Source organism: Wolffia australiana, chromosome 3 (genome assembly GCF_029677425.1).
Source record: "Wolffia australiana isolate 7733 chromosome 3, ASM2967742v1".
Lineage (NCBI taxonomy): Eukaryota > Viridiplantae > Streptophyta > Magnoliopsida > Alismatales > Araceae > Wolffia > Wolffia australiana.
The window spans coordinates 14,998,578-15,023,698 of NC_135837.1; the positions used below are offsets into that span (position 1 = coordinate 14,998,578).

General features: G+C 44.6%; 1 protein-coding gene across 1 annotated transcript; it reads right to left on the reverse strand.

Annotated features, from left to right (window-relative positions):
* Positions 1-15,944: 15,944 nt before the first annotated feature.
* On the reverse strand, positions 15,945-21,645 carry SEC22 (Synaptobrevin family protein). The gene is made up of 6 exons (XM_078572672.1): positions 21,405-21,645; positions 19,154-19,373; positions 18,466-18,626; positions 18,239-18,385; positions 17,352-17,428; positions 15,945-16,292 (listed from the first exon to the last, which is right to left on the reverse strand). Exons 2-6 carry the CDS (start codon positions 19,339-19,341, stop codon positions 16,209-16,211), a joined length of 657 nt encoding a protein of 218 aa, XP_078428798.1. The 5' UTR covers positions 19,342-19,373; positions 21,405-21,645; the 3' UTR covers positions 15,945-16,208.
* Between the last annotated feature and the right edge of the window lie 3,476 nt (positions 21,646-25,121).

Consider the following 25,121-nt stretch of genomic DNA (forward strand, 5'->3'; position numbering starts at 1 on the left):
ACCCTAGTACATGTTCCTTGACGCAGAGGGATCCTCGGTGAGCGGGAGATTTTGTTACATTTCTGATTGGCTGTCTTGCATTTTAATAAGTTGTTTAATAATTGGCACCTTGAATCGTATATTTATATGATCGGATTATAATGGCTGGTTTAGATCGATCTTAACCTAATAATTCTTAATTATTTGACTTTTATTCAATTGAAGAACTATTTTAATTGGATTAAAATAGTGAATCTCAACTTACCGAAATTTTAAATTATGCTTTGTTTGTTGTTCGAATAGAATCCGCTATTTACGAGAAATCCCCCGTATTTTCGAATGCTACAAGATCAATAAGACCATAAGCTTGGGCTTCTATTGCTGACATAAATACATCCCTTTCCATGCCTTCAGATACAACCCATAAGGGGTTACCTGTTCTTTGTGAGGGTTTCACGAAGTTTCAGTAGTTCTTCTGCTTCCAGGATGAATTCCCCTGCTTGTGCCTCATAAAAAGAATTAGCAGGTTGGTGAATCATAACCCTGATTCTATACTATCCATTATGAATGAATGGCTTCTCTATCTTAAATGATTGGTTCAAGGTAAGTAAAAATAACAAAAAAAGATAGAATTAAACAACCGTACAGGCATCTTTTGTACATTGCATACGGCTCCCCAATGGAATTGACTTTTCTCTTCCGTACGGGAAAGAACGGTACAAAGAGACTAGATAAAAATACAATTGATCCGATACAGATCAGATTGCTGAATTATCCATTTACCTCCCTTCCTTTCATATAAGTAAAAATACTATGATGGTTCTGTTGCTTTATATGTTTCTTATTTATCTCATCTTTAATTGAGCAATCCAAATGTTTTTTCTGAACTGATCCTAGAGTCAGTAAAAAAGATTTTATTTTTTAAAACATAAATATCCGAGAGGCACTTCTGATGTGTAAGAAAAATTTTTTGTGACGCTGAAACATACCTCCACTCCAAAATAAAAAATATATAAGATTAAATTGGAAATAACCTTTGTTTCATACTCCTATCTCGATACATAATTTCATATTATAGAAAAACAAAAAGGTTTGTTCATATCAAACTTAAAATGCCATGCTATTTTTACTTATTATTAATGTTCCATACAACGAAGGCATAGTCTTTTTTATCAAATCAAACAAATAAAAAACTCATTGGCGCCAAGCGTGAGGGAATGCTAGACGTTTGGTAATTTCTCCTCTGACTAGAATGAAAGATCCCATTGAAGCGGCTAATCCCATGCATATTGTATGTACATCAGGTGGAACAAATTGCATACTATCGTAAATAGTGATTCCAGGTATTACCCATCCACCGGGGGAGTTTATAAACAAATAAAGATCCTTAGTATCATCCTCTATACTAAGATATACCATAAGACCAACAAGTTGATTCGAGATCTCGCTATCAACCTCTTGGCCTAAAAAAAGTAATCTTTCTTGATAAAGTCGGTTGATTAGGACAAAAAGTTATCCTTTAGGAATTGTACATGCACCTTTTGATGCATACGGTTCAACAGCGAAAAATCAATGTCTTGATTCCAGTCCAAATTTTTTTTTAGCATCTTTTAGGGAATTTATATTGTAGTCTCTTGTCAAGTTTTCAAAAAACTCGTGTCATGAGTTTTTTCTTCCTTCCCTAGGAACCTTATAAAAAGTGAAAAAATAAAAAAAATTTGATTTGAACTAACTGCTCATTGATATATCGTCTCATCGAAATTGAAATCACGATGTTATTTTCTTGTTCCTAAATGGGCTTTTTAATTCTTTTAGGTTCATGTTCTACTCCGGGAAAATATTTATCCGAATTATATTTGCACATATAGGGCTATAATGACTATCCTTTACTTTCAAGAGGGAGGAAACTTAGTGGGGAACCATCATGTGTGAGTGAGTGATGTGAGAAAGTGAGGGAAAGCATTTCCTAGATTATAGTATCATACCTGCCGAGAAGAGGCTTCACTCCTCATGACCACCAGCTCTTTCCAAAACCGCAAGGGAGTCTCTCATACGCATTCTAGCATTACATGGGTATAATCGTATCTAGAGGTGCAATTGATATCATAATTACTTCAAGCTCATGTTGTTAGGATTATAAGGTGAATGAATCAACCAAGATATTTTAACTGCCATTGCTAAGGAGCTAGCAATGATTTAAATTCGGGGGTCTGATAACATGCATTTCTAGTACCTTATATGATCACATTCACATGCTTATTTGCATTAAATCACTTATACTTGCATGTTATCAAGCTTAAAATGATTTAATCTATTTTTAGAATGATTTTCTGAATTTTCTACATTTTTTAGGATTTTTCTAACGATACATTCTATAAGAATATAATATTTGAGACAAAATATGATTTTTCTGGAATATTTTGACATTAATTTGGGAAAGATATCATTTTTAGTCAAAATATACATTTATACGTATTTTTTGGCATTTCATTTTATTTAATATGAAACTTTTAAGTATTTTGGTTTTTTTATGGCATAGGGTGACGTGGTGCGCCGCCACATTAGCGTCGAGAAAGAGTTTTTTTTCTTTGTTTTTTGCCCTTTGGCATGTACATGTGGCACAGAATACAAAAAGCCACAAAATACAAAAACCCACGAAATATGAAAAGCCACGGAATACAAAAAGTCACAGAATACAAAAAGCCACAAAATACCAAGTGCTTTGACTTCTTAACAGGCACGAAACCAATGACATTGATGAGGAGAGAGAAGAAATTAAAGGCTAGGGTTGCTTCAACTTCCAATGGCCATAACTTTTGATCTTCCCTCCACTTTGTATCCATACCCTCTGATCTTTAAATAGAGGCCTGGATCATTGTAAAAATCATCTTGAACTTGCTTCCTACTTGTGTAGGCTGATTGAAAGATAGTGAGTTTTGAGATCCATTAATAGTGTTCTTGGTGCCTTGAGTGTGTGGGAATAAGCATTGGAGAAGAGGGAGAGCTTACCGGCATTCGTAAATCGCCGTGATCCTAGCGGAACGCAAGGATCTAAGGTAAGTGTCTTCGCCTTACATTGTCTCTTTCCCGTCACTATAACTATCATAATTAGTGTTTATCATCATTCTTACATCCTCATTTTACTCTATTCTCTCGTCTCTCCATCCTCTCCACCACACCACTTCACATCCAATCACTATCTTCGTTCATACCATTGTTCATCGTCATATCGATCATAACCACTTACTCTTTTCTTTAAGTTAAATTAGCTTATAATTACACATGTTTTATCGATTTCACTAGCTCACTTCCTCGAATCGTGCTTTCATCGATCCTCTCGTCAATCATCACTAGTATTAGAAAGTAATTCCTCAATCATTGTTCCCTGTGGAGACGATCCGTACTCACCACTAACTACGTATTTTTAAGTACGGTTAAATATATTTTTATTGAATAATCACGATCACCAACGAAAAAATTTAACCCTACTGCATAAGCCCAATGACTATTCACTAGCTAACCCAATCAATTTAAAACAATCGATAGCCAACCTTTACAACACATGAGGTATTAAGATACATCACATGCTCTAGAACGTAAAAAGGAGTTCACTCAACACTTTGATGGAAACATTTTTGTCTAGATAGAAGATAAACATTTTTGTAAACACTCTTTCTCTCCCTAGATCTCTGCGTCAGTTCCCTCTACAAGTGTGAATTGTAAAAATCAGATTCTGTTAATTTAAATATTTTTGAGCTCCTTTGTAGAATAAAATATGTGTACATCCCCCCAAGGTTCGACAAGTATCAAATAAAAATATGAAATTAAGGGGAAAGACTATATTATCATGTTTATCTATTGTTATATTTGATTTTGGGCATTGAATTATGCAAAATATTAAGTTTCATAAAAGGGAACCAATAACACTCACGTCTTGGTAAACTGACTTATTAATCACTATCATCAACATTATTATATTTGAAATGAAACAACGTGTGTTAATAATATTTAATAATTAAATTAATATTTATAAACAATTTCCCGTCTAGAAATTATATTCTTCCCCTCGATACTCAATAATCGACAGAAACTTTCCATTCTCAACCTCTCGACTTTTATTAATTGTGTCTAACATGTCACATGTCATAGTATACTTTGTATTAATTCCATGGTGTTTTCAAATTTAATGTGGATCTTCATAAAAATGATAAATCCACATAAAAAACTGCAGCAAAATTTTGGACCCTTTTTTATTGGCAAAAGACATGGTGCCAGGTATAGCCAACCCTAGAGTTGTGCTTGTAGACCGATCCAATCGTACCCTGGACATCATCTTGGGATGTTTTATATATAAAGTGAGGTGTTTATAAGCGTTTATAGGTGTGGAGCAAGCGTAAATGTCCCAATTTCACCCGGACCCTACTCGCCACACCCATGATGCGAAAAAGGAAAAGATACAAATGTGATACCAGTGAAGCTCTCGAAGAAGGGCATGGGCGCCCATAGCATGTTTGTGTCATGTAAAGGCGGTGACGCATGGAGTAAAAGCAGTCCTCACACCATCATTAAATGTCATCGTAGACGTGCGCAAAGGGTATAGAAGTTAGGCAAGAGGTTGTGCACTCCGACCTCTAGTACTCCATGTGATACGCCACTCACTAGGGCCTGCATTAGATAGGATGCAACACGTGGAGAGCAGGCAAGCCGAGGCTCTCAACGCAATGGCAGCTGCGAGTTGCTTGAGGAAGGTCTTGTCAAGTGATGTATTGGGAGGGGGTGTAAGAGCATATCACATAGTGATCAAGGGCATCTGTGGTCTGGTTCCCCTCGTACAACTGATGATGAATTCTGGTAAAGCGTGAGCAACATCACTTGATGTCTTGCCAGACTCTTTACACAGGCCATTGGGAGCATGAGCATGCACGGATCATGTTAACCAATAACTTTGAGTCTGATTATATGATGATACTACAAAGGTTTTTCTCGTCACAAAGATCAAGCCATCACTTAAATCCATAGCTTCAGTTTTCGTATTAGTTTGTACTCCATTGAAAGATAAGAGAGCAATAATGATACTCCAGTGTGGTCTTGCCCGAGTTCCCTGTAGCCGTTCAATCAACATTGAGCTTTAGAAAGTTTACTGGCAGTGGATGACAATGGACAATCAACAACAAAGTGGTGATGGAAGTCAAAGCCATCGAGGTTCCCCAGGTGTGAAGTTTATCGCATATAAGCGGGGAGTGTCGGGAAATGGGCGGTACAAGATGGTGTGTTCTTCGTAGCCTTGATGTGTTGAATGACATTTAGTGCTCTCATGGTAGACCTTGCATAAAGAGAAGAAGTTTCCCATTTCCATACCTCCCGTACCAAGTATGCTTTGGTGATGTGTCAATAAGGGCTAGGTTTAGAGCATGTTGACGAGATAAATAGTGTCAAAAGACTTTATCGGTGTTAGTGTAGTTGATGCGAGACAACTGTGCAGGTCAACAGGAGATGATGGATGTAGGACGACTTTGGTGACTGAAAAGAGATGACAAGGAAGACCGAATATTGGGCAGGTTTGGAGAGGGGATGGATAAAACTGACCACAATTCACACGATCGATTTTAAAAGATTTAAATCCGATGAAATAGTAGTGGTGCATCCCCTTTCCTCGTCGAGGGCGGGAGTACTATCTTCAAACACCGCGATGATGCCAAGCACCAAAATCAATACTATCGAATTCATGCTCACAAGAAAAATCAAGAAATACTTAATCCACTTGTTGTTGAAAATTCCAGAAAACCTAAAACAAATCCGACAGCGGTGGAAGAACTTCTCGCGGAACACTAGATGAAGAACACAGACACCAAAGAGTTTGAGGAGTACCTCTGCACCAGGAGTGTGTGACGAGGATGCGGGGAATTCTGATCGTATCATTTGCAAGACGATTGACGTGCGCTTCGATAGGGTGTCGCAGATCCAACTGCACGGTCAGTTGGCGGGGGGTAGAGGGGGGAGTCTCCCCCTTGCGGGGTGTGGGGCAGCACCCTGACACCTAGACGGTATTCCTGGCGATCAGTGGTTGCGAGGGCGTTTGGGAGCACGGCGGGCGCGCGCTGGCGGCAGGGGACTCGGCAACCTGGGCATTGGGCGGCCAACACTAGGCACTCCGCGGCTTGGGCGCTAGGCAGCCCTGGCAGGAGCTGCCTGGCGTTTGGGCGGCCAGGCGCGGGGTGGCCCTGATGGGGCGGCCTGGCGCTTGGATGGCCCAGCGCTGGGCGACCCTAGCATGGGCGGTCGGGCGCTCAGGCAGGCGGACGCTGGGAAGTCATGGCGGGCGGACTGGCGCTTGGATGGCCGGGCGGCCTGAGCGTTAGGCGGCCCTGGCGAAGGCGGCCTGACTCTAGGGCGACCCTAAGGACAGACGGCAAGACACCAACGGGCACGGAGAAGGAGCGGTGGTCGACGGCTCGGGGTGATGGCGACGGTCCGATGGGAAGAGGGCTAGGGCAAGTCCTTCAAGAAGAAAACTCAATTCTCGAAATAAAACTTGCCAAATGTTTCTTGCAGCATTAGCCTATATATATAGGCCTTGGAGAATTAGAAAATGTGAGAGATAAAAATAAAAGTAAAGGTTGGCGATGTGATATCATGTCACGCCAGAGGGAAGTTCTTGATATGGTGTTGGCGACGTGTCATGACGTGTGACGGGGAGTGGGTAGGTGGAGACGTGCTTGACGGGGCGTGCGTAGATGGAGACGTGCTTGATGCCGGTGCGTTGACTTGGTCGATTGACGGCGACAGCATGTGCGCAGAAGTCGTGTTGACGTTGTCGCCATCAGTAGCATGGGTGCATAAGAGCGTATGGCAATGCTGAGTAAATTGGCGCCAACAGTTTATAGAAATCTCGCAATGAAAGAAAAGGTGTTTCTTAGTCTCAACTTGAGGAGAGAGAGGGCAATAATGGCATCACAAACTAAGTGAGTGACCAATACGGGTCACCCGACTATCATTTGGGAGGCCACAGTGCATGAATCTCCAAAGGAAGAATGAGACCTAAGTAATAATCGCTGTTAGTGAGAGGTCTCTCCTAGTGGGTCATGTTCTATAAGCCCACTAGGCCCTCTATCTTATATCACTCTCATATTCTCCTCTCTCTCTCTCTCCTAGGGTATATATACCCCCTTGTGTACATTCTCCAACTAAGGTATATCATTCTCCTCCGTCCTCCAAACCCTAGCTTGGAGTTCAACATGGTATCAGAGCTGCCTGGTCCTCCCCTCTAGCCCTAAGCCTTTGTGCGGGCCTTCTTCAATCCCTCCCTTTCTTCCTTTGATTTTTCTGGAGGGGGGGGGGGCCGCCCTGTCTTCATCTGCGCCGCTCGCCAGCAGCGCACCGCCCGCAAACAGCGCGTTCGCGCCGCCCGCAGGCAGCGCATTCGCGCCGCCGCAGTGCGCCGCCGCAGCGCATTCGCGCGCCGCGCCGCGGCAGCGCATTCGCTCCGCCCGCCAGCGCGCTGCCCGCGCGCGTCGCCCACAAGCCGCGCCGCCCGCTCGCTCGCCAGCAGCGTGCGCCTATTGCGAGGGATCTGCTCCGCCCGTCTGCCGTCATGTCGCCTCCAGCATGGGCAGTGATCCTTCGCCTCCAACGCCCGGCCCGACCCAAACTGACTTCACCGCGGCCGATTTTGCCAAGGAGCTCCGTCGCCAAATTGGCGTCCCCTACCTCCGGCTCCGGACAATTGCCGCCTCGGTGCTCCGAACTTGATGTCGTGGCTGAAGTTCGCCGAGTACACTCTGCGCGGCCGTCTGCTCCAGAAACATCTCACTTGCCAGCCTCTTCCCGTCACGGATCCGCACTTCCCAGCCTGGAGTGCCGAGCAGTATTTCGTCCACTCGTGGCTCCTGACTCACACTCTCTCCCGAGAGGTCTACGACAAGTTCCTCCACCTGACGACACCTCGGGAGATTTGGGAGCACGCCCGTCGCTACTACGGGCACGATGCCGATGATTGGAAGATCTTCACTTTGGCCGAGCGGGCAAGTGCACTCCGACATGGCACCATGTCCATCATGGATTATAGTCTTGCCCACCAAGCCTTGTGGCGCGAGGTGGATTACTACATGCCGGTGGGGATCCGAATTGCGTCGACCGCCGCCATGCTCTCAAACTTCGCTACATGTCATTCCTCGACAAGCTGAATCCGGAATACCAGTGGTTTGTTCCTATTGCGGCAAACCGAACCATCTTGAGGCCCGGTGCATCAAGAAATTCTTGGATAGTACCCGGGATCCGGAGCCAGACTCCCAGACTCCTCTCCCGGACTTCGATGGTCTGGTTAAGGAGTTGACGGAGGTTGAAAGCAGTCTTCGCCGTCAACCTCCGCTGCTGGATCTGCCTGCCGAGTCTCCCGGCGAGAGTGCTGCTCTCCTGTCCCGCCCTACGGAGCAACCTCCCCTGCTGCCCAAGCCTTCTTCGGGCCCCCGGACACCGGTGGTTTGTTCCTATTGCGGCAAACCGAACCATCTTGAGGCCCGGTGCATCAAGAAATTCTTGGACAGTACCCGGGATCCGGAGCCAGCCCCCTCGTCGTCATCAGCTCTTGCATCGTCTTCTCGCCGGTCCCGCAAAGCCAGAGCTCATCTTGCCCAAGCACCGGCCCCGTTGCCCTCTACCTCCAGCCATCCAGCCATGACTACTGACCAGCTGACTGCCGAGCTTGCTCGTATCAGTGCCCAGCTGGCTGCCCTACAGACCGCGCCTCCTCCGCAGCCTACCGTGGCTCACCTCAGTGACTTCGGTGCGTTCTTCCTCCCCAAGTCAGATCAGTGGTATTGTGGACACTCGGCCCTCCAAGCTCCATTCGTCTCGGATACCACCTGGGTGCTAGATACCGCCGAGCATATGACCCCGTTCAACCACCGGTTCGTGTCCTACGAGCGGCATCTTGGAAGTCGAGCTGTCCACACCGCGGGTGGGGGACGACTTCGCGTGACTGGTATCGGGTCGATCCATGTGGATGGCCTTGGTATCCTTCACAACGTCCTTCATGTTCCGTCCCTTCAGACTTTGCTTATGTCACCGCAGCGCCTCGTCGATGCGGTCCACTGTTCGTTCCACATTCAGCCTGATGGGATCTTTTTGACTGAAAAGGTGGAGAAGACTTTGCGAATTAGGCGGTCGGATGGCCTGCTGCTGTTGGACGATGGGGGGCGGTCGGGGACTCCGGTACAGCGGTGCTTGTTGAGGATCGAGGACCAGCGTCGGCAGCGGCTTCTACTCACTCACCAGCGGCTCGGGCATCCGTCATTCCATGTTTTGAAAAGACTTTTTCCGATGTTGTGTACTGGCTTGGACCTGTCTTCCGTTGTTTGTGATGCGTGCAAACTGGCGAAACATCGCCGGGCTTCCTTTCCTCCGTCGACTTCTCATAGTGATGTTCCCTTATATCGCATTCATAGCGATGTGTGGGGCCCGTCGCGGTAGGCCAGCCTGAAGGGACACCGGTGGTTCTTGATCTTCGTTGATGAGGCCACCCGCTACACGTGGACCTACTTGTTGCCGTCCAAGAGTGCCGTCTCCTCGACTGTCCAAGCCTTCTGCACCATGCTTCGGACTCAGTTTGGCCGGACTATTCAGCGGTTCCGGTCCGACAACGCGCGGGACTATGTCAACCATGAGTTGACCTCTTATTTCACCGCCCATGGGATCCTCCACGAGACGTCTTGCGTGGCGACGCCCGAGCAGAATGGCCTTGCCGAGCGGCGTATTGGGTATGTCACGTCGACTGCCCGCACTCTCCTGCTGGACTATCACGTCCCGTGGACTTATTGGGGAAGCCGTCTGGCAGTACTCATCTTATCAACCGGCTGCCCACCCCGACCCTCCAGTTCAGCCCTCCGATTGACCGGTTGTCGGCTGCCTTTCCCGCTGCGCAGCTTCGCACTCACCTTCTTCCCCGCGTCTTCGGCTGCACGGCATATGTTCACGACACGACGCCCTCCTTGTCGAAGCTGGATGCCCGGGCGCTCAAATGCGTCTTTGTTGGCTACTCTTCGCTCCAGAAAGGGTATAAATGTTTTCATCCCTCCTCCCGTCGTTTTTTCGTCTCCGCCAATGTCACCTTCTCCGAATTTCAACCCTTCTTCTCTCCCTCATCTTCCCCGGCTCCCCCCTTGGAGCCAGATCCGGTACTGGAGCCCGCTGCTCCCTTTCCTCCCACAGTCGTCTCTCCTCATTCCTCATCTATTTCACCCTCTTCTTCTACTCCTCCATCTCTTGCTACCTCCTCGACGCTTCCGGTCGACCTCTCTTCCTCACCCATCGCTCCTACTCCATTATCTTCTTCATCCGACTCTTCGCCTATTGCTTCCGCTCCCTCCCAGTCTGCTGATTTCTTGCCTTCCTCTCCTCCGCCAGCTCCTTCCGAGCCTCCCTCCTCTTCTCCTGATGACGATGACTCGATTGACTTGCCTATCGCTTTGCGTAAAGGGGTCCGCCAGTGCACCCGCACTTCCCTTTACCCCCTATCTCACTATCGCTCCTTCGCCAGGTTGAGTACTCCCTACCGCCTGTTTTTGACCCGCATCGACTCCGTTTTTGTTCCACGCCGTTTAGCCGATGCTATCGCTTGTCCTCATTGGAAAGCGGCGATGGATGAGGAGATGCGCGCCTTGCTCAAAAACCACACGTGGGATGTGGTTCCTCTACCGCCCGGGAAGACGGTTGTCTCGTGCAAGTGGGTTCACACCCCCAAGCACAACGCCGATGGCTCCCTGGAACGCCGCAAGTCACGGCTCGTGGCTCGTGGCTTCACTCAGTCCTATGGTGTTGACTACTTCGAGACGTTCTCTCCGGTCGCGAAGATGGACACCGTCCACCTCCTCTTGGCGCTGGCCGCTCATCATGGGTGGTTGATCCGCCAGTTCGACATTAAGAACGCCTTCCTTCATGGCGATCTTACCAAGGAGGTCTACATGCATCATCCTCCGGGCTACTCCCTCGGGCCCCCGGGGACCGTCTGCCGCCTGCGGAAGTCCTTGTATGGACTGAAGCAATCGCCGCGGATGTGGTTCGGCCGCTTCAGCTCCGTCATGCGCGCCGAGGGGTACACCCAGAGCAATGGGGAAGCCACTCTCTTCTTCCGTCACGGCCCGGCCGAGGTTGCTATCCTGGTCATTTATGTGAACGACATCCTGATCACTGGGTCGGACACTGCCGAAGCTTCATGCCTCAGCCACTCCCTTGCTCGCGAGTTCGAGATCAAGGCCCTTGGTCAGCTCCGGTACTTCTTGGGGCTTGAGGTGGCCTACTCGGCTCGCGGTATCTTCATCAGCCAGCAGAAATACACTGTGGACTTGCTGACTTTGACGGGTATGACCGACTGTGCTCCTGTGCAGACCCCCATCGATCCCAATGTCAAGTTGGGCGAAGGGGGTGACTCTCCGCCGGTCAGCACTCATCTATATCAGCAGTTGGTGGGGAAACTCCTCTATTTGACCCACACGCGTCCCGACATCAGCTATGCAGTTAGCCTTCTCAGTCAGTTCATGCATTCTCCACATGAGATTCATCGCCAGGCAGCTCACCGGGTGCTCGCGTACCTGAAGGGCTGTCCCGGGAAGGGTATATACAGACTGTGAAGGTATATACAGACGCTGACTATGCAGGCTCGATTGTGGACTACCGGTCTACCACCGGCCTCTGTATCTTCGCCTTCGGGGGTCTTGTGAGCTAGAAAAGCAGCAAGCAGGATCGTGTCTCCCGTTCGAGTGCAGAGGCGGAATACCGGGCTCTTGCGGATGGGGCCTCTGAGGCTCAGTGGATTCACGGGGTGCTCCGCGAACTTCGCGTCGAGTACACTTCTATTGTGACAACAAGTCGGCTATTGCATTGGCTCAAAATCCGGGCCAGACGGGCCGAATCAAGCACATGAAGATCAACCACTACTTCTTCAAGGAGCGGATGGACGAGGGCTTGTTCGACTTGTCTTTTGTGCCGTCCTCCGACCAGGCGGCCGATGTTCTCACGAAGGGATTATCGAATCCTCTCCTTGTTCGTGCTACCTCCAAGCTTGGCATGGACGACATCCATACCTCGCTTGCGGGGGGCTGTTAGTGAGAGGTCTCTCCTAGTGGGTCATGTTCTATAAGCCCACTAGGCCCTCTATCTTATATCACTCTCATATTCTCCTCTCTCTCTCTCTCCTAGGGTATATATACCCCCTTGTGTACATTCTCCAACTAAGGTATATCATTCTCCTCCTTCCTCCAAACCCTAGCTTGGAGTTCAACAATCGCCAAATGCCAAATGCATGGACCCCAAGTATGGGCAGGGAATCTCTCTCAAAAGTGATCCCAAAAGGACCGACATGAGAAATTCCCATCAAGCATGAGTGTCTAGATAGGGCAATCTAGGGAGATCCCTATTATAGTAGACATAACCTATGATGAGGAATCTAATGGAAGGCCATGTTGTTTCCATAAGAGTCGCACACTCCCATTAGTAATTGTGCCATGGTCAACCATAAGCGATGGTAGACAAATTTAGGGTGGTGAGCTAAGGGTATGTCTACGAGCCAAGTATCATACCAAGCACTTATCGTGCATTGGCTAACATGTCACATTGGATATCTCTAGCCAATGACGCTGCCAAGTATGCCACCATTTGTAGCCCTTGATATCCGACTCCCTATGAGCCCACTCGTCATACTTGGCCGATATGAAGCACCCCAACAAGGAACTCATGGTATGCATACGCCACATAAGCTTCCTCTAAAGCCTGTCTTAGACGTCTTGAGGGTGCCTGAACCCTAGACCCCCCTCGTCTATCGGTCAACATACTTTCTGCCAAGAGACCTAATGATATCTATGGCCTCTCTCGAGGTGACCTGACCATAGGAAATGTGTGCATAGGCTCTTCACAAAGCAAAAAACAATGAGCGATAATGAGTGTACCACTAGGGCATGCAACATGATGCTCATGAGGATGTGTCGTATAAGTTGAATGCTCTCCAAGGGCATAGAAAGTGAAGTTATCATCCATCTAGTTTCTTTCTCAGCTTGGTCAACAAGGCATTGAAATAATGATTTCATGTAGGGTTGAGAAAGATGGGATATCTAAGATAATCAAAAGGGAGACATCCTTGTGAGTATCATGTGGAATGATGGATGATATGTGTGTTTTATGGTGGTGGAAGGGCCAAACATAAAGCTACTCTTTGATGCATTGATGAGCTGACCAAAGGCTCACTCGTACATTCATAAGCCCCTTAATGGATTTTTTAGAGCCATTAAGGAAAAGGATAACATCATTTGCAAAGAGAATGCGAGATGATCGGACAACCCCTTTTTGGAAAAGATGGTTGAATGAGGCCTCGGGGAATCACTAATGTGAGTGCTCGACTAAAGACCTCTATCAATATGAAAAGGGTGGGTGAGATAGTGTTATTTTCTCGTAGATGTCGCATGCCGATGAAGAAACTAGTGGAGTTTCCATCCACCAAGAGAGAGAAATGATTCTATCTAATACAAGCATCAACTATATTGATTAATGCATCAGTGAAACCAAAGCGTTGTAACAAATACTAGAAATATCAGTAGTTTCATTCTATTTGTGTTTTGGCTTTAGACAATCCAATCAAATACACCTAAATATTTATTGCGTAGAATTTGAAGACATATTTCATGTGTTAGTAATTAAATAAATTTTAACATATAACAATTAGTCATCAAATTTTGACGTTGAAATTCTTAAGTTGATAATTAACTATAATAAGTGAGAATTTGATGCGATTGTTGAAAGAATTTCTCAAGGAGAGTGTAAATGGATTGGAGTATTTGATCTCTCCTTATGTTTAAATTTTAGAGGATGATATCTTGAACATTTGAAAATATATTCAGATATACTTTTAATTTGGATTCATTGTATTGAGTCAAAATAATACTTGGGCCGAGGATTGAAACTGCATTGAGATGATAATTGTGTACTATTTTTGAGATGGTGTTATGAGGTGTCATTCAAATCACACATTCATAAGTTACTTTATGTGCGCTTGAATATTGACATTGACTGTGAGGAAGGATGAAATATGTTTTTGGACAAACTAATGCAAATCTATACATGCATTTCAGAGTGCGAAGTGAAGTGTGCAGTCTTTTATTGGATTCCATCATCTTTACCTTTTGCATTGTATTTGGGACTTCTTATTCATCAATATAAAATGGATGGCCATATTGTATGACCTAATATGCCAGGAACCTAAATTCTCTCCATAATGGTGGGTTCACTATTGTGTAACCTTCTAAATGATAAATCTTGCTTGTGTGTATTTTTTATGAACTCAGTTATGGAATGGTATTCCTACCCGAGAACAGATTATGGGTTATCCCGAATCAGTATAACAATATTGTTCAAAACTTTTGTTCTTATTTTGTGCTATGTATTGTGTAAACTTAGTACTACTTACAAATAATCTAATTAAAAAACCCATTTCTTGAGTAACTAGAATTGATACCTACTGTAATAGACATATCATGAGGTATAAACCCTAAGGATGGAGTGAGATTCATGTCCTCTTGTCTTCGCATCTGGTGCATTATCATCTTGCTTGCATTACATTCACATAAAAATTTTCTCAGGTTAACAAACTACACAATATTGCATTGTGGTAACACACTAAATATTGATGGAACCAAGAGCCACAGTCTAAGCATAACAAATAGCACCACTATACTATAACTGTAGCTCATCAATAACTAAAACAACAAGACTTTATCTCAAAGAAGAATGAGAAGAAAATCATTATAGGTCAATCTCATGTGCAGCTCAATGGAGGTCTCAACAAACATTAACTGCAATGATAAACTTGAAGACATGATTTCAGCCTTCATATCCATGCACATCCAGTGATCACAGACTTTAACTATGTTACTTATAATCTCAACTAGGATACACTTGGAAAAGGTAAATCATTTTATGGTTAAAAGAAACAACTTTTCATCAACTTACATTTTTGGAAGTTAATGAACAAGGATTTTCACTTATTTCAAATGGAACTGAGGTGCTGAACCATTAGGGAGAACAAAATAAAAGTGTTGCAAATAGGAAGAGTTGATAAGAATGTATATTTGTACTCTATCTTTTACATGAATAATAAGAGTTCAATGTTGGATATCTGAAGATGGACTTAACTATCTAAATCTCATGGCGTAGGTCTCATTGAGGTCTTTAGACTGAAATTATCGTTCATTAATTCTCAAACAAGTTCTGGTTCTTTTGTGAATAGCATATTTAGATATTTCTTCATTAGTATTCAGATTACAATGTATTAATAGATTACTTGAGACACAAAATAAACTAGTAATCTGACTAAACAAGTGAAGGATCTTTTGGGAGCTCCATGCTTTGTGACAGTTAGGGACAGGATTCCATAAGTTACTCAGGGAAAAAAAAACATGTGAAAGAAAACTGTTGATCCAAAGGCCAATAATTGAAGCATATGCTTCGAGCTCATATCTTCGTAAAATGGCGTAGTGACATTAAAGTTAGTCCATTACAACAGGAAATGTTATTTAATAGGACTAATTCAGCACCTCATAGATAAATAACCATCTTCTAGGGACAAAATAAATAGTCTTTGATGGATGCAAGTGGGAGAGGATTCAATTAAGAAATAATGTCTGATAAACAAGTATATACTAGCACGCTAAGGAAAATAATTTTGATAATGAATCCTGCAATGAATTATATGTGTAGCTAATGTAAATTAAACAACAATACGCACAGAGTAATAAGAAAGTAGCTTGACATCGTCTAGTTCAGACTTCGCTACCCTATATTTTAAAACTATGCATGATGATGACCTCTCCAATCCCATCCACATAAAATGAAATTTTCAGTCTAACAACAAGAACATACCAAAACAATTCGAAGGATATGCCAAGGGGGATGGTCCTGCTAAGGTCAGAGTCTCTCACAGTGGATTTCCTCATAACTCAAGCTATTTTTGGTTCTTTTTTCTTGAAGAGTTTTCTATTTCATAATCTCTACATCGAAGAAAATTCAGATTGGCTAGATCTAGAGAGGATCAGCTATCCTCAAATTCTCAGATATGTTCATTGAAAAATAAGGGGAATGGGATTCTGAAGCTCTGAAGGGCTCACCATTTTTAGCAGGGTTCTGGCAGGGAGAAAAACCCAATATTCACTGACCTGGAACTCTTTGAACTTTCAACAGCAAAAAGGATGTCACCAGATTCTGCGCCTGACCCAGAATAGGAGGAAGACTACGCCGATAACAATGGCCACCGGGGCCCACTTCCGAATCAAGGCCTGAAAGAAGTCATGAATTAATAATTTAATGATATATTGACTAATTAAAGGAGGCCGATCATTGCTTTCACTAAAAAAATTCTTGAAATTAAAGAAAGTTACGTCTCTCCAGAGTCATCCTTGCGACAAATAAAGCAGTGACAATAAAGTGATAGCTGAAAGACCTGGGGTCTTTTATGTAATTTTCCCTTGACGGTTCTTATCCCAATAAAAGAGGTAAGGAGTTTTATGTAATTTTCCCTTGAGTTTTGTTTTATCTTCATCGCTTGCCCAACTCCCAGGATAGTGTCCTCCTTTACCTCCCTTCTTCATCTCTCTCTCTCTCTCTCCTCCGTTGTTTATCTTCCATCTGCTTGTCTACTCTCCTGCCTACAATGGAGTTCTACTATGGCAAGACAAAAGATGCATCTACATGACAGAGATATATGTAATTATTATATTCTATTGGTAAAAAACGTTATTTTATAAAGATTGGAAGTGGTTAAGGTGAGTGTAAAACTTTCAGACTAATGGAGGAGAAGGAGAAGGGGAACGGCAACAGGAGGAGCCTGCCACCTTGAGAGCCTAAAATGGCTCTCTTTCATTAACGTTCAATCCGCCTTATACAGCCAGGCAGATTATAACAATCTAAAAACTCCCTACTGAAATAGGGATGACACTTCTAATCCTGCAGTCTAATAGTATGTGTTTGATTCAAGCACATACCAACCATGCTTAAAGCTACAGCTGATAGCAAAGGCGCTACTTTTCATCTTTAAGCAGGATGTTTTTCTTCAACACTCCCCCACAACAGGTGCCACTGGGCTATTTACGACCCTAGCATGCAGTGTATTGCTTCTGGTTTGAACATGCCACCTGGCTCTAATACCACATTAGATTAAAGAGCTTACCAACTGTGCTAAAAGCTATAGCTGATGACAAAGGCACTAATTTTCATCTTTAACCTGGACGTTGTACTCCAACAGTATGTATTGATTCCTCATTAGTAATTTGCTTGCCACGAAGAGGAAATTCTAACAGGCAACATATTTCATGAAACAGAACATGTCCTGGGCTCACCTGCCGGTTGAGATCCTTGGCTTTCTCAGCGTAGACTCGTGATTCAGATGTCAGTCGGCTTGACATTTCACTTACCTCTGCATCGAAACAGAGGAAAATATTACATCGGGTCATGTTGTATTACAATTAAGGCCAATAGAATAAAAATTATTCAAAATAAAAGATAGGCGAGAAACCAATTTTTAGATTGGATCCCACTTCTAAAAGCGGCGATGTGAGGCATACACAGTATGAGAGTAGTCATTAAGGCTTTACATTGAAGAATATTATGCAGAATGTATGGCAATATTTCTGCTGTATGAGAGACTGATACTCAAATTCAATATTTCCATTTTGATATCTTCGAAACAATAAAAGACAATGAGATTCATGCAGACAATGACCATTTTTTCGCTTGATTTTTTATTTGGAAGAGAATCATGCGAAAACTAACAGCTGTTTGCAACTCATTATGGGACTAAGAGAGATGGGAAACAAGAGATGTGGTACTGATTGAAAAAGGGGGGGAGAGAGAAAAAAACCTTTTGTATTTTCCTTTTGGAAGCATTGGCTCTATAATGCTACATGAAAATGAAGACTTCTCTGAGTCTGGGAAAATGTGTGTTCACTTGTCAATGTTTTTTTTTGAACTATTCACTTTTCAATGATAGAAACAGCTGAACAATACAACTTATGAAATATGTGTTCACGCGTCGGAAAAAATTTACCCGTTTATGGAGGAAAAAAGAATTTTATAAAATATTGACTAAGTAGGAGACATGGCGCAGCAACATTAGAATATTGTTTTTCCTTTTGAGAAGTAAATTAAAAAATGGAATGATGCATCGGGAAATTTGAAGTCATTGATTTACCCAAGAAAAGCTAAAAAAGAACTCAGGTGAACTTACGATCAAGTTTTTCGCCAACACCAAGAACTTCCTGTACATTACGTGTCATAATCTGATGAACTTCAAATAGTTCATCGTTCAGCTTCGCAATGTTGCGCTGAGTATGAGTATCAGAGTACAGTTTCTTTGTCTTCTGTATGAAACTATCTTTATGTGACCAAAAAGCAACAATTAGAAAAAGATAGTACACTAAGGGCGCGAGGAAAAAAAATATTTTTGGAGCATACCAAATTTTATGAACGCGTAAGGTCTCGCAGCAGTTTCTATCTGGTTCCCGTTAACTTTCTCAAATTCATTTTTGAGGTCTTCAAGGTATTGAAAAGCAAGTTTCTTCGGGTACGTACGATCACAGAGAGTTAAATAGCAGACACGACCTTCAATGATATAACTGAAAATTCATGTCAAGGCACTAAATGCAAATAATTCTCAGGAGTCAAATATTAAATAAACTACTTCTCAAACGAAGAAAAACGTAATAAATCTCTTAGTGTGTCGAAAATAAACGCATATATTTATGTGTAATTCATTTTTTGATAAGCTAATAAAACAGTAATGAATTATTAGTTTGTATAAATAAGAAGTGAATGATAAAACACAAAATCATATTTTGCAACAAACATCAAAAAACTGATTGAACATTGACAGGGGGTGATGAAAATATCATCCGTCAGAACCCGGATGAAGAGCTGATAGCTAGTTAGAAGATACAGAGTTTGAAGACCAGAGGATCTGCTAACATATAACTAGCAAGAAGACGCGGAGTTTTAAGACTGGAGAAATTTTGATCGCATTTATTTATTTTACTTTAAACAATCATGGTTCTTTTGCATGGGAATAAATATGAAAATGAAAACTCTTTCTTTGGAGACGAGATGAATAAGAAAGAGCCCAGGTTTTCTGAAAATTGAAGGATACTGAAAAATATAAGATCCTGTCTCAATTGACATTCTAGAAGCTTCATTCTGTCCTTTCGACAGATTCTTGAACAGAAGCTTTGCTTGCTGCTTGTATAAGTCAACATCCTTCAAGTCACGGCTATCCTCTAACCCTTCAGCCAGTGGAAGTCCATCAGTTACACGAGCAATCAATGTCAGCTTGACCATCGTACTATCCTTAAAGTGATCAGTAATATTATCTGCAAAAGATAGTTACAAAGTCTGGTAGAGTTATATCAATGCCTAAAAGAGGGGGAAAAAATATGCAAGGTAATGGGAGAAATAAGCAATAGTCCCCTTCGTGGATATGCCTAGTATCAAGGTCCAAAATATTAATAAAAATTCAGATATCATTCCCCCGTTTAATTTAAGAACCTTTGGTACAACTTCTGGTCTGAGATTTCGAATAACCCTTGTTTTTTACTCAGACTTCCAGAGAAATACTTTGATTAGCTAGGGAAACATCTGCTAAGAGTTAGCCTTCAGTACCAAGATAGAGAGATAGAGGGAGAGAGCACTTTGTGAGTGAAAGGGAATGAAGACGGAAGTGAGAAAGAGAGAAGAGAATGCCCATATAAACGATTATGATTTCCGGCCAATCAAAGTATTTCTCTATCAGTTAATTCCCATGAACAGATTAATTGAAAGAAACTGATGAATTTTATTCTCATAAAAGGGTTTTTTCAAAAGAGAGATATCCAGCAAGAGCGGAGTCGATTGAGGGAATGGATGGATCAACTTAGGGGAAACACTGCTGAAGACCGGTGAGTGAGAGGAGATCACAAGGCCAAGTGGATCTCAGAGTGATTGAGGCTGAGGACTGAGAGAATAAGAACAGGAACTGAAACCGCAACTTCAATAATTCTTCGTTCGCTGCCTCCCAAAGGCAGAGTTACACATATTTAAACGAAAAAAAAGGACATAATGGGCTAAAGTGCCAAAATATGCCTTTCACTAAGTGAGGCTATATGTATCTGTGGATAGAAAAACCTTTCATTCTGATCTTTGCGAATTTTTTTCTATATTCTAAAATATTGTCATTTTCTACTGTAAAAAAATTCACTAAAGGGTGCGCCTCCAACTCATACGAGTTGATGACTTTATAGATGGCATAGATTTACACGACGCTCCGATTAGGTCTCATAATGTGGCGTCAGAAAAACCCAATATATTGAAGTAGAGGAAGAAAACAAGAATCTTGGAGGCAAAATAAAAACGAGAATCGGTTCAACTTTCTGCAGCCATTGTAAGGCCAGCCACAAATCAACTAGACACCTAATTAAGACCATATCTCGATAAGAAACAGCTCAGAAATAGTATCAACATACAAGCCTGCATGGTACACACTTTCGGTGTTGAATATGAGGTGAAATTTCAGAGGATCGCATTTTCAAATTAAAACACCTTTACATTTAACCGTCAGTAAGGATTCAGACTTTATTTTTTAGATTCTGAAGCGAATTAAGCTATGGGTAAGCATGCGTTTCCTAAAATGATTGAATCGACTATCAGTAAAAACTTTTCTGGGCGGTTGACCTAGGACTGACCAAACATTAAGAAAGCTATATGAAGACTATACCTTTTCCGTGGGACAAGAGGCATTAACTCATCAGCCATTAGAAGTGTACCAGTAGAAATCTAATGTCCCGACCAAAGCCCACATCCTCAACCTTCTCGTAGAGAAGCCAACAGACTGTCGAGGAGTTGAACTAAAATACAACTATACTACTAAAATTATTTTCCAATTTGATTTTAATGTCTCCGTCTATTTCACTACAGGATTTTAAAAATTGAATGCAAGATTCTGAGTTCTTGCCAACACGGATTTCAACAAAAATACCCTCAATTGAAACCAACTTATGATACAATATGCCCCCTGTGTAAAATATCCGACAAGATACCCATCTACAAAAAATATTCTTAGGCACTGGAGTAAATTAAATGTTTGATAAAAAGCACTGGACATACTTAAAATACGGAATCAAGGAACACAAACGGTGCAACGAGACAAATTTAAGTTTTTTCAGAACATTTAGGACCTCGCATGGTTACTTCCTCAAATTCATGGCAAGTTCGAATCCTGATTTTTCCTGGAAGCATTGAGTTCTTCTATACAAAACATTGAAACAATTTCGCCCAGCGCATCATTAGGATCCAGAAGCACGAAGCATCATACACTAAAACGAAAGAATAATCATAATTAAATCAAAATTCCACAGGCTGGAACTCACCGGAGAAGAAAGCAACGAATGCAAGGATACAGCAGGAGGAAAAGCCGTCCGGAAACGAAAACAGAAGCTGCAGGGACCGTGAAAACGCCCTTTCCGCCTAAAACTATGCCCAACAAAGACCAAGAAACGGAGATCCGCCACGACGAACACAAACGACGGCTGGAGAAAGAGCAAACGAGAGATCCACCTCGCTCGTGATCGCCGATCGGCAGAGGAAACGAAACGAGATCGCTGATGACTAGTTTGCAATAACCGCGTCAAATCACGGTATTTATATCTGATCCTTCTCCAGATCCGTTAGTTGACCTTCTCTTGGGTCGGTTCTGAACCGCCACTTTCCGGATTCCAGACCCGTTTTGTTTGCGATTAGGGCGTTCCAGACCCGATTAGTGTCCGTATCCGATAGTCGCATTACCCGTTATTTGATGAGAATGCTGGACGGTTTGGGACGATTACAGACGGTTTGGGACCTCCCATTTTTGTGGTCGTCCCAAATCTCTCACAATTAGGGAAGGGCAAGCATCGTTCGTCACGTCACACGTCACCGTGACAGAAATGTGATGGATAACGTGACAGTGACAGTGACGGTTTTAGGGGTATGTGATGGTGACGGTGACTGATGACAGAGGGGGCGCGATGGTGACATGATGGTGACGGGCAGCCCAGGACGCGTGACTTGACGTCACGGCCATCACGGATGACGGCCGTGACATTATTTCTGGAAAATTGTTATAAGGAGAGAACTAGACAACGTAGCAGACGGGCACATGTAATAAGGTATGTAAACACGATGGATCTCGCAGTAATGTCTGCATTCACATTATTTATCTTTATCGAGAGATTATAAAACTGGAACGATTATAAAACAGTATGAACTGGATCTGACCAACTCTCGGCTGGTCATCGTAAGCATGCCCGAGATTGTGCCGATCGCCCTCCGCTGACCCAAAAAACACCCTTCTAGATTTCAGTCAACTTAACTGGGTTTCAAGATGAGAGAGAGAGGGAGATAGAGAAAGAGAGAGATGGAAAGAGAGGGAGAGAGAGGCTTCGTTCTAGTTGATTGTGCGTGAAGCAGGAAACCCTAGTTAATGGGGGGGGACAGGTGCATAGGTCGTGTTAAAGAGGACGCCTTCTTAGACACCTCGAACGGGTGGCTAATCACGAGATTTCTGGCCAACGGAGAGACGAGGATCAGTAAAAACCAGAAGAAAGAGAGAGCGAGAGAGAGAGATATAAGAGTGAGAAGAGAGAAAGACTCGTTGCTAATAATAGGTTTTCTCACGTCACCGATGACGGTGACGCCATCATGGTGATGGGGACGCGACGAGAAGCCCAATGGAGGGACAGTGACGGGAACGTGATGGTTTCTTAGGCATATGCTGGGATGCATGACAAGATGGTGACGTGACGAAAGTTTCATCACGTCACCGTACGTCACATTGCGTGTTCCGTTCCATCATGTTCGGGGCGTCACGTCCCGGACGTGCCATTTCCCTACTCAAAATCCTTCCCTTCCCAGAAACGTCCCTTCCAAAAACTGTCCCGTCTGGAACCGTCCTGACAACCCTAGGATCCCGATTGAGTATGCCATCTCGAATCGAAAGCAATAGACATTCTGATGGGGGACCATCCAGCTTCGAAGACCCCATCGAACCAGTTCGTCAAACGAGGGCTCACGCGCGAGACCCAACCTTCAAAGTACTTGGCCTTGTCAAGGGGCCGCAAAGGTTTGACGTTATCTTTCCTTATATTTTCTTTGTTTAGTAGGCCTTGTATGTCGGGCGCGTATGTGTTTGCTTTTTTTTGTTCGCATATGTTTGGACCGTTGTATGGACCTACACGTTTGCATGTGTGTGCACCCGTGTGTGGGCATGTTAGTGGGTTTCTCTCTCCTATTAGGGAGCCCTATTTGCTCTTAATTGGGCCTTCTCCCTTTTATTTCTAAAGGGGAGGCCCATATTTGCCCCTATAAAAGGTGGGGCCCGCCCATAAAAAGAGAGAAGAGAAGAAAACATTGAAAAATGTGATTTTAAAAGGATTTTTCCTGATTTTTTAGTGTCCTTTTAGTTTTCACCATATTTATGAAAATGCCATTACAAAGTTAGGAGAGAGAAAGGAAACCCTAGAGTTCGCCGAAAACCGCCGCCATCTTTGCCAGAAACCATCGCCGCCGCCTTCGCTAGAGTTTCGGCCGCCGCTCTTGAGGTTACCTAGCACCGCCCAGCGCCGCCAGCGGCCGCCCGATCGGCCTAGGCTGCCCAGGCCACCTGCGGCTGCCGCAGGCGCCCACGGCTGCGGACTCGAGGCTGCCGAAGGCACCCACGGCAGCAGCATCCGCGACCACTGCAGGCCAACCCCGACTGACTTGAGGCCGCTACGGCCCGCGGCCGATCGGAGGCCCCTATAAAAGGTGGGGCCCGCCCATAAAAAGAGAGAAGAGAAGAAAACATTGAAAAATGTGATTTTAAAAGGATTTTTCCTGATTTTTTAGTGTCCTTTTAGTTTTCACCATATTTATGAAAATGCCATTACAAAGTTAGAGAGAGAAAGGAAACCCTAGAGTTCGCGAAACCGCCGCCATCTTTGCCGAAACCATCGCCGCCGCTAGAGTTTCGCCGCCGCTCTTGAGGTTACCTAGCACCGCCAGCGCCGCCACGCCGCCGATCGGCCTAGGCTGCCCAGGCCACCTGCGGCTGCCGCAGGCGCCCACGGCTGCGGACTCGAGGCTGCCGAAGGCACCCACGGCAGCAGCATCCGCGACCGACCAGAGGCCAACCCCGACTGACTTGAGGCCGCTACGGCCCGCGGCCGATCGGAGGTCGCCATGCCCTGGGGTCGACCAGAGGCCACCGCAACCCATGGCTGACCAGAGGCCGCTGCCCCGCTAGGAACTGGCAGCCGCAGCTCTGCCGCCGACCAGAGGTCGTCACCCCACAACCGACCTAAGGCCGCCCTCTCGAGGCCGCTCCTCGGCCGTCTTGCAGCCACTCTCTTGGTCGCTCCCGGCCAATCCTACGGCCTCCCCACAATCTTCCTTTGGATGCCCCCGCGGCCGTTCCCACGGCCGCGCCTAGGCCGCCCAAGCAGCCGCCCTTTAGTCGCCTCCCTCGGCCGCCTCGCGATCGCCCATGTGGTCGCCTCTTCGGCAGCCCCTCAGCTGCCTCGTGGTCGTCCTTCGCCCGCCTCCATGGTTGCTCCTAAGTTGCCCCAATATCCAGCCTCAACTGATTGTGTTGCCCGTCGTACCTCCGTGCCTTGACGCCTCCGCGCCCAACAATCACGCTCATTACTACCCTGGTGCTGCAACCACTACTACACCCATTGTTGCGCCCGTGGCTGCGCCTACCTGTGCCCCATCACGCCTACTTGCTGGAAGCCTTCCACAACGGCTGAATCAGACCTCGCCTGTGCCTACCACTACTAGTACACTCATCAACTCCCTCTCGACATTATATTATTTATTTAAGTGCCTCTGAATGTTTTCTCCACCGTCAGGGTTAGATTAGTTATAGATAGGATTCACGTTCTACGGATTAGGATTTCATTTGGTACGTCCTTGGTTGAAACCAACGAAGGCGTGCACAAAAGCGCCAGTAACCGAGCTCACACCGTCGGCCTTCAACCCGACGTCCGAATTTTCGGGAGCCTAGTGGCCTTCCCAGGACGCACTTACCGTAGCCTAATGGTCGTTGATGTCCGTTGACGCCAGACTTG

Excerpts from the sequence above, each read along its gene's own strand:
- SEC22 (XM_078572672.1), bottom strand. The coding sequence starts at position 19,341 with ATGGTCAAGCTGACATTGATTGCTCGTGTAACTGATGGACTTCCACTG. Across the intron at positions 18,386-18,465 it reads TTACGCGTTCATAAAATTTG|ATAGTTTCATACAGAAGACA; the intron begins GTATGCTCCAAA and ends GGTCACATAAAG. Across the intron at positions 17,429-18,238 it reads TGTTGGCGAAAAACTTGATC|AGGTAAGTGAAATGTCAAGC; the intron begins GTAAGTTCACCT and ends GTTTCGATGCAG.